The 10,468-nt window shown below is 36.3% G+C and overlaps 2 protein-coding genes across 2 annotated transcripts; both read right to left on the bottom strand.

Moving 5' to 3' along the window:
- Positions 1 to 364: 364 nt before the first annotated feature.
- Positions 365 to 3,583, bottom strand: LOC120215365 (uncharacterized protein At4g15970-like). Its single transcript, XM_039213086.1, has 4 exons — positions 3,238 to 3,583; positions 2,373 to 2,735; positions 837 to 1,318; positions 365 to 707 (listed from the first exon to the last, which is right to left on the bottom strand). Exons 1-4 carry the CDS (start codon positions 3,535 to 3,537, stop codon positions 626 to 628), a joined length of 1,227 nt encoding a protein of 408 aa, XP_039069017.1. The 5' UTR covers positions 3,538 to 3,583; the 3' UTR covers positions 365 to 625.
- A 2,239-nt stretch (positions 3,584 to 5,822) lies between these two features.
- On the bottom strand, positions 5,823 to 9,445 carry LOC120215366 (putative disease resistance protein RGA3). The gene has a single exon (XM_039213087.1). The coding sequence runs from the start codon at positions 9,403 to 9,405 to the stop codon at positions 5,866 to 5,868; it is 3,540 nt and encodes a 1,179-aa protein (XP_039069018.1). The 5' UTR covers positions 9,406 to 9,445; the 3' UTR covers positions 5,823 to 5,865.
- Positions 9,446 to 10,468: the final 1,023 nt, after the last annotated feature.

Here is a 10,468-nt window from a genome sequence, read left to right on the forward strand (position 1 = left end):
ATGTATTAATATTAGAGCCCTGCTTTTGTAAAATTGAATTACAATTCCTCGTTTAAAGCCGATTTGGACCCAGAAACTATCAGAGCAAATTAGAGTGAATTTTGATTGAGATCCATTCAGTAATCAAGTGATCAAGAATGTTTATGCTATCTTATATGGGTTCGAATCTTAACATTTGCCTTGAAAATGTAATATCTCTTTGTTTAAAAAAAATAAAGTTTAATTGATGTCTTTGTGAGCTTGCATGTTGTAAAATGGTCTTAGATCGTTTCAGTGATCAATATGATATTTTAGATTTGATCGGATTCTCAGCCCAGATTTGAAGTGTCACAACAATAGTATTGAAGAAAATGACGAATTCCAATATCCTTGTATAAAAAGAAAAGGACTACATGACATTATTGGACTCTAGAAACCAAAATCCAGTAACTGTAAACAAGTAGATAAAGTGCTAGTGTTTCTGATATGCTAACTAATGAAAACGACTGGGAAGTATAAGGTCACTATCATCAAACTCGTGTGTAACTGAGAAGAATCACAGACACAAAAAGAAAGAAGAAAGAAGAAAGCTTACCATCTCGATGTCTTTCGACGATAAATGATTTAAAGATACGTACAATTCCAATCAATTTTCGTCCTCTTGTTCTTCTTCTTGTTCAACAATCGCCTCTGAAGGCGGTGAATCAAAATGGCGTAAAGAATCGAGACTGTAACACAGTTAAAAGAAAAGAGGAAACCATTTTGAGGGAAAGGTTCCACATTATATGAACTTACAAATGCCATGGTATGATAGGGGGGGGGGGAAAGAGTTGACAAGATATATATCACAAGAGTACCTGCAGTTCTGGGGAACTCTCCAGGAGATAACAGATTCATTCTTCAGATCTGGTGGCAATGACATGAAAGCTCTCCAATCTTGTAGCATAATTTTGAGATCATGAAGCTTGCTATCCATACCATAACAGCAATTCGCATGCATTGTGCATACTAAATTCAAATCTTTACTACGTTCACAAAGACCACCAAAATAAGCAGTATCCAAAAATCTAATCTTCAGCCCAATATCTGAGATGAAAGGATCAAGCTTGATCCTATTGAGAACATCCTGGTCATGATATCCGGGATAAGTTTCATGTGAATCATACCAGAATTTGTAGAATGCTATTGACCGATTATTAGACTTTACATAGTTAAAGCCCCCGTTGGGCATGTTACTCAGATCATCTGGACTGCCTAAAAAATGGTCACATGCAATCTGGAAATCAGCATCTGGAAAGAACCGTGGAAATGGATCCCTAAACCACATGATATCAACGTCCTAGAGATTAACCAATGAAAAAGGCATTAAAAAATGCAGATAAGAAAATAAGCAATTTTCACAAGTTTCATTAGATTTGGATAAGATCCATAAATATAACTGAGAAAAGCTAAGAACATCAAAGACAAAACTGCATCTAAGGGGTAATGATTGTAGCCAGTTAGCCACCTAACAATCTCTGCTATCCTTCCCCCTTTGTGTATTAACATGTTAGGCGAGAATGTATCTTAAGCTAGTCTATTTCTACTAAAGTAAATAGTCATACATTTCAAAACAGACTGGGCACAGCACAGTAGAATGAACCTTTGCAAAAAAAAAAAAAAAAAAAAAAAAGGGAGTATAACACTCTTATCAGTGCAAAACAATAATGAAAAAATATTGTTAATACTCACTACATATCCATACCAGTATTGGGTCAAGAAGACATAGGCCATAGTCCTGCTTTGACATTCTAACCAATAATCTACAAAATTAACAGGGTCCTAAGATTTATATTTGATTTATTATTTTATACAGAGAGTAAAATGTGTTCTTCAAAAACTGTAACACAAGACTAGTCTTTCAGCAGAAAGATTATTCTCGGACAAAAGGTCTCTCCATTTTGTAGCTCTAAAGGAAACTATAGGAGGTTCTGATATATTATTTATGGCTCTAGGAACTTCCATATCTGTTATTTTTTATATTTTTCATTATGCATTTCGTGCAGTCAGTAAGGCTGCAGCATTGTCCACAAGCTCATATGATGGCATCCCTTAGCAAAACAGGTTTTCTTCTTACTATTTGAACATCAAAAGCGTCTAATACTTCTTAAACTACTTAACAAATTTTAAAAGCAATTTGTTTTCAGAAACTGAATCTAGCTTCTTGTATTCATTGAATGTGTTTGAGAAAAGATACTATGCACTATAATAACAATGGATCTCAGTTAGATATCAAGCTACAAAAGTAGGAAAGATCATCAATTCTAAAACAAAAACAGTCATGTCAACCACAAATTGGACAAACATGGTCAAACTAATGACATTAAGTTTCCAAAATAGAGAAAAGACAATACCGTGAAAACAAAACTATAACCCAACTCGAGCACAGAACGCAGGAAATCAATCCTTCTCCACATCATCTTCAAGTAGTTAGGGGTCATAAAGAATGCTTCCTCTTGAAAATCAACATCCTCGGTGACAAGAGAAAAGCAATGCTTATGTATAACTTGACAGCGATTATATGCCTTTTCATCCAAGGCAATAATCACCAAATGGTTCAAAAGCCAATGTGTGCCCTCTCCAAGAATAAAACTCTCGAGGAAAAGGTCAACAATCGAATTGGTACTTGCCCAGGCATCATTCAATGTTGTTAAAATAACAGTCTTATTCCCCATAGAAGCATTCCTCAAAGTTTCTTCAAGATGTTGCATTGGGTCCTGCAGGTAAACAACTTTAAATGTGAAAAATATTCAGGGTTATTCCTGGGATTGCATTAGCAGCTAAACACAATAGTTAACATCTCATCATCCTATACGGGTATCTTTAACCTTAACTTTAGCACATATGATATTTGTTAAATAGATAAAAGCTTAGTTGTTCAAGCTGTTTGAGTAAATTTCACTACAGAGCACTAAACACAAATATACAAATTATCAATATCTCAAATTACGTAAACACAAAGAAGAATCTACATGCCAACAAGCCCACATAAACTTCTAAGAAGTTCCACTGCCGGAAAATTATAATAGAATCCTTAGTCTATACTAAGCACTAGCTCTATCAATCATACTGGAACATTTTAAAACGAATAAGTCAACTGGAATACTGGATTCTTAATTTAAACCAATGCGTTGAATAGTTTAATAACCAAGAAACCATTTTCCAACAGTGAATTATGCATGCAATAAAAATAGAAAGAAAAAGGAGAAGAGAACAAACCGGAGAAGGAACGTAATTGAGATAGGAAGGGAAAATGGGAACGAAATGGGAAGCGGAGGGGAAACGTAGGAAGCGGACGGAATCAGTAACAGTGAAAAGCATCAAAACGGAAAGAGTGAGGAGCGTGAAAAGGAAAGCAGCTCGGCGGATGAGCATCGAAGCTTTGGGGGGAGACACGCCGCCGGTGAGAGAAGAGGAGTCACGGGTAGGAAGCAGACGGGGAGAGCGAGCTGAAACCGCCGTAGGAGATGGAGGACACCGTCGTCTGTGAAACCTCGGTAATGCTCGCGGGGACGCCATTAACGGACAACGACCCTGATTTCATTCTTCTTTTTTTATTTGTTTTGACTGATTTCATTCGGAGGAGATTTAAGAGAGAGAAACGTGAAACTTGGCTAAGGGCCCCCCCACCCTCACCGCTTACTCCACTTAACATTTATTTTATTTTCTTTTATTCTAAATGTAATCTCAGTTATAACTATGAGTAAACTATCTGTTTAGTATCCCAGCTATCACTACTGTTCATTCTTGGTTATTAACTATTTTTTATTCCGAAATCATACTTAAACATTACATTTTAGTTTCATTTTGGTCATATATTGTTAAAAAAACTAATGGGAATATTTATGTGTCACCATAAGATAATGTTATATTATCATTGAAAATTATTTTTAAAAAATATCACGTCATCAGTTCTGTTAATTTTTAAGGGTAAATTATGCATTTAGTACTTAAATTATCAGTTTTGGTTTGTTTTAGTACCTAAACTTTCAATTTTTTCAAAACCATACCTAAATTTTATTTTTTGTTTCATTTTAATACCCTTCATTAAAAACTTAACGCGTTTAGTACCTAAACTATCAGTTTTGATCCGTTTTAATACCTAAATTTACATTTTTTTTCAAAACCTAATTATGATTTAGGTACTAAATATGTTTTGGTACCTAGACTTCCATTTTTCTTCAAAGCTTAACGCCCGAGTACTAAAATGAAATAAAAACTAAACTTTAGGTATGATTTTGAAAAAAAATAAAAGTTTAGGTACTAAAACAGATCAAAACTGATAATTTAAATACTGAATGTGTAATTTACCCTTTCTAATACAAGTAAATAAGATACTAAATATGTAGTTTACCATATAACTATTTTATATCTGCATTAATAAATTATTAAATACTAAACACAACTTATTGTCCAAATATTTTAATCAAAATTTTCAATTAGAATAAATTTATTCTCAATATACCATTGGTTGTTTTTCCTTTCCAATAGTATATGTTAAAATACACAAATAGTCCCACAGCATTAGGATATTTGTTTTTACTTCTTTCAGTTATAAAAAAATTACTATGATTCGATTTAAAAAACAATAATTAATTATTTTTTCTCAGAAAATTATTAAGAGTAATTTAGAATTAACATAATAATAAATAGTCATCAACTTTTACACTTCATTTAATTAAATTTCAATTTTAATAAATTAGTGCTTAATATTTTAATATTATTTTTATTTACTTACACGTGATAGGTACCTAATGGATAAAATGAAATTTTTTAATTTTAAGTCTTCAATTTGACCCATTTACTTAAAGGTTGATCAACCACTGCCATCCTCAGTGATCACGTACTCCACTCTATTCATATTCATCTACCTTCAATTATCATCATCAATGAATTTAATTAATAAATTCTTTTAATTAAAAAATTAAATAAAAATATTAAAAAAATGTTTAAATTGTATAAGGCAATATATATTTAAAATTTTCTTAACCTATTGATAATATATATAGAGTTTACAAGCACCGATCCTCGAACTCAAAACTTTTAAAGGATCAAAATTCCCTTTTTATTAGGGGTGTGCAAAATTACCCGACCCGACCCGCCGACCCAGATCTAAAAAAACCGGGTAATTATCTAAAAAAAAATTACCCGATCGGGTCGGGTACCCGGCCCGATATTTCTCGGGTCGGGCCCGGTCACAAAATCTAGTTTTTCCGGGTACCGAGTACCCGGTTAGTTTTTTTATTTTTTTTATTTTTTATATATAATTATATAAAATATAATGAATTATTTATATTATGGATTATTATATTTTGTATTTTGAACTTTTAAATTTTATGTTCGGATATTAGAGTATGTAATTTGAAGTTTCGAATATTTAAATTTGTGTATATATTTTTTTAAATTAATAATTTGAAAATAAAAAATTAAAAACCGGGTATCGGGTACCCGATTACCGGGTACCTGCAAAATCCGGATACCCGATTACCGGGTACCCGTAACATCCAGGTCGGGACACGGGCAGAGAAATCGTCGACCCGGAAGTTCCGGGTATCCTGATTTGTACACGCCTACTTTTTACCGCTTAAACCATTTGATAGGTTCAACATGTTTATATATTTAATACCATCTTTAATACCATTTATAATTTTATAATTATATCATATAATTAAGCCTATACTAATATTCAATAATATCAAGGCGGAAAACAGCATCAACCTACACAGGTCGATATTAACCGTGTTAAAGCAGCTATCTAGACTAATTTAAAGAAGAAATACAAATCTTCTCAAGACTCAAAAAAAGAACAAAAATCCTTACAGAAAACATGTATAATATGAGTTGAGGTCACATTTTCTTCCCCTCAATGAAAATCTCGGGGATGTGAGCAATCATTGTCCAATTTTTGCTTGTCTTGATTTGGCCTGTATCGAATAACTTGGAACAGCTCGAAATTTCCAGGTACTCTAATGCTTCCAGAGAGCCAAATGTTTCTGGGAATGATGCTAGCTGAGGACAGTCGAGGATTTCAAATCTTTGAAGTGAAGTCAGATTGTCGATCCATTCTGGTAACTCCTTCAGATTCGAACAGTTCGAGATCTGTAAGTACGTGAGTGTTGTGACATGCTGCAGATCAGCAGGCAGAGACGTTAGTTTCGGCATGTCACCGATTTTCAACGTGCGGAGGCTCTCGAGGCCTTGCAGCTCCACAGCATTCTCTTCCACATCTTTTGATAGATCGAGCTCTCGGCACTCTTTGATTTCGAGCTCTTCAAGGGCTGTTAGATGCTTAAACTCTTTGAAAAGTGACTTGAGCATTTCACAACAACGGATGTCAAAAAACCGGAGAGATTTTAAACTCTCCATACTTTCCTGGGTAAGGCAAGCTAGATGAGGACAGTTTTGTATGGACAAATGCTGAAGAGATGTGAGATGATGAAGCCCCTTCTCTGGAAATGACACCAAATTTATGATACCATCAATATGCATAGCCTTCAGCTTGGAAAGATAAAAAAGATAACCCGAATTCCCTCCTGCTGCTGCCATTGCCGACTGTTGTAAAAGCTTGGCAGGCACGTTCTTTAGCTCCAGTTCTTCCAGAAAAGGATGCAAAGGCATATGTGTCAGGTTGGTGCAAATCCCAATTTTCAATTTCGAAAGACAAGGGAATGAAGGCATTGGTTCCTTCTGCTGCAATGGCCTTTGTCGTGATGCTGCCGCTGCTGTTTTGCCATGGTTATCATCCATAACTGCAGGGTCTTCCCTCCGCCATCCCTTCAGATTTCGCAAATCAAAAAGCACTAATTCCTCTAGGCAAGGGAAGAAATCTTTACCTTCTTCTGTTCCTCCTTTCAACGAATTTCCCCCGAATGATGAAGACGACGACTCAGCACTGCTATCTTCAATGTATCCAACAGCAGTTATCACTTCAAGCCTGAGTACCTTAAGCTTGGGAAGATGACTGAACAATGGGAGATGTAAGCATCTGGTACAATTCCATATAGTGATTTCAAGTAAGTTCGGGAGTAGCAGTGACAAGTCGAAACTCATCCAATTCGGGAACCTTTCAGCTCTATATCCATAAATGTGAAACTCTTTAAGATTTAAATGTGGCTGGAGACCTTCCAACAATGCTTTATCTTCTTCAGAACTTACATTCGTAACTTCTCGGCTCCAATCTAATGTCAACACCTCAAGGTGTTGTTTCCCATTCAAGTTTGCTTCCTTGCATTCTGATGCAACATTTCTCAAGTTTTCCAGCTTTGCTATCATTAGTTCTCCCCTCAGCTCATTTAGGTCTTTTAGTTCACTTAGGCCTCCACTGCTCCTTTCGATGGAGTTCGTGCCTACTACAAATCGTGTTAATGTTTGAAGAGATGTTAGCTGCCCGATCCCAGATGGCATATGTGTCAAACCAGTACATTGACCAGTCTCGAGATGCTTAAGACTGATCATGTCTCTTAGTTTTCTAGGAAGCTCTTCTAATCTCTTGCAAGAATAAATTTTCAGTGTCTGCAAATTACGCAACTCGGTAATTGAACTCGGGAGTTTTTTGATGACTTCATTCTTGGAGAGATCAAGATACCTCAAATGTTTCAACTTACTGATGGAACTCGGCAGAATGCGAAGACCGGTATTGTGTAGATCCAATACACGCAAACGTCTCAAACTTGAAATGATTGTATCATGATCGACCTTGTCCAAAATCACGCGATGAACAGGTTGAATGGGAAGAAGAAATGACCGTATTTTGTTCATGTTAAGCAAAGGGGGCGGGATTTTCCAGGATGAATCTAACACGGCATTGAATGACACATGGCGGGTTCTTTCACATAAGTTTTTACAATCCAGATCTACCATGGTGCTGTCACTCCCTGCAACTAATTGAGCAAGGTCATGCATGAGATCATGCAGTTTGCAACTTATTACATTGCCCCATTCATCGTATTCAACGTCTTGAAAAAAGGACCGCCTTAGGAGATCCATGAAATACTCGTCCGCCAATTCCTCGAGGCATTGAACTCCCTGAAATGATTGTATAAACCCTTCTGCAATCCAAAGTAAGATCAGCATCTGCTTGTTTATCTCGTAGTCCTTAGGGAACAATGAACAGTAAGCAAAGCACTGTTTTAAATATGGTGGCAGTTGTTCATAGCTCAACTTCAGTACATATAATACATCATCTTCATTTCGAGTTATCGTCAACAGCTGCCTCTCTTTCAAAGATAGCCACTCGGTTTCAGTATCTTTGGTATATAGAACGCCGCCAATGGTCCTTATGGCGAGGGGATTACCAGCACATCTTTTGACAATGTCCTTCCCAATTGCTACTAATCTTGAATCATTTGGCTCTTGGCCTTCTTTAAATGCCACTTTTTCAAACAAGGACCAAGACATGTCGTCTGGAAGACCTTCCAACATATAAGGTGGGATTGTGCCTGTAATGGAGGCAACCAGTTGAGCACGCGTAGTGACAATTATCTTACTCCCCCTTGCACCATTCATCAACAAATCCGCCAAATTCCGCCACCTCTCTCGATTGTCGTTCCACATATCATCTAACACAAGTAAGTACTTTCGGCCATCGATTCTCCTCCGAAGCTGAGTTTGCAAGGAATCCATCCCGAAATTTTCAAACTTGGAATTAGTAGCAGACTCCAAAATCTTCTCAACTATGGTTTTCACATAAAAAACATCAGAAACACAAACCCAGATCCTCAGCTCAAAATGTTTCACAGTTCTCTCATCATTGTACACAAGTTGAGCTAGAGTGGTCTTCCCTTGTCCCCCTATCCCAACTATTGGAATTACTGAAACATTATCCCCATCTATTGCGTCCAACAACCTTTTCATGATTGCATCTTTGTCACCTTGCCTCCCAACTACATCTTCCTTTCGGACGAAAGAATGTGTCTGCTTCCTCTCAACCTTCACAAGTGGTACGCTTGTAGACAATCGATCCGTAAAGTGGTATTTGGTTTTATCTTCAGCAATTGCATCTAATCTCTCCCTAATGGCATTGATTCGATGACCTATCTTAAGATTGTAAGCTACTTGGTTAACTTTTGAGAACAGAAAACTGACCTGTTTTGCCCTTTTCCCCTGGACTTGGCGTTTCAAAACATGAGTTGAAAAATCATCTAACAGGTCATCTGCATCATAAACTGCATCTTTAAGCTTTCCAAGCCAATCTCTAACCTCATGGCTCTTGGCATCATGCTGCTCCTGATCTGCATCCAAAAGCACAGCTCTGATGGTGGAAACTGTGTTTTTCAGTTTCTCAAGCTGTTCTTTGACACCACAAGCCAATCCGGCTTCCTGGAGAGCAAGTCTGCCTAGCTTTTCCAGGACTTCATCAGCTATGTTGAATAAAACTGCCTCTGCCATTCACTGTTTCAATTTTCAAGCGCAGCAATGGTGAAAAACTTGAAATGCAAATCTTTTGATGATCCGGGATAAGCAATTCAGGCATAAATATACAAAGGGTTGACTTTAGTTCTCATTGTCAAATTAGATTAGCTGGCTATGTCAACAAGTCTTGTTTATAGATTAAAATAATCTATGAAGATAACATAGTGGAAATTTCGTTGCAAATAACCGAGAGAGAGAATAAACAAAGACGTGCTGTAGAAAACAAACCCACACTCCAGCCGTGTCAAAGGGGCAACCCATCTAGAGATCTACGAAATATGCGCATCAAAAGGAAGAGTTCTAATCGAATGAGTTGATTACGACACCCCCAATATTAAAGTATATATTCATATTAATTTTATTTTAAATACAAATATCTAGTAAGAGAGAGGGTAGGGTTCTAATTTTTAAGAGGGATTTTGAGTGCAATAGGAAATGGTTGAAGTGAGGAAGGGAGTGAACATAGAACCGAAGGAGGAAGAAGAGAGCGAAAGTGCAATGACTCCATGGGAGCAACACGCCTGTTGACACTATTTTTCGTCCGAGCGGGAAAACTTGATACAACTTATGACTTTTTTTTAAATATTTTGAAATGTGAGGAGTCACCGTCAATCATTTTAAGATGCGATCATGACACCATACAAATCAGATAATTTTAATAAACAATTGTATTTTTATCAAAATACCAAGTATAGGGTCTACGAAAATAAAAAAATAGGTTCGAGAGTCAGTTACGAGTGGGGAAAGATTATCACCCCTACAAAGCCCAAAAATTGGTACCTAATTGATTATCCTATATTTAGAATTGAAGATTTTGAGTTCGAACTTTATTTAATTTAAAAATCATTACGGATGCAAAGTTGAAAATTGATATTCGTTTATTAAAGCCAATAGCATTCGCCCCCTAACATGAATGCGAGAGATAAGCTATTGTGCCTAATAACCGGACATTACCTTAATATTTTAGAAATCATGATGCAGTCTTGAAAATGATGTCGACCTATTTCGGGAATCAACAATAGTCACCCTGAGCATACTA

Source organism: Hibiscus syriacus, unplaced genomic scaffold, assembly GCF_006381635.1.
Source record: "Hibiscus syriacus cultivar Baekdansim isolate YM2019G1 unplaced genomic scaffold, ASM638163v2 tig00110114_pilon, whole genome shotgun sequence".
In the NCBI taxonomy this organism is placed as follows: domain Eukaryota; kingdom Viridiplantae; phylum Streptophyta; class Magnoliopsida; order Malvales; family Malvaceae; genus Hibiscus; species Hibiscus syriacus.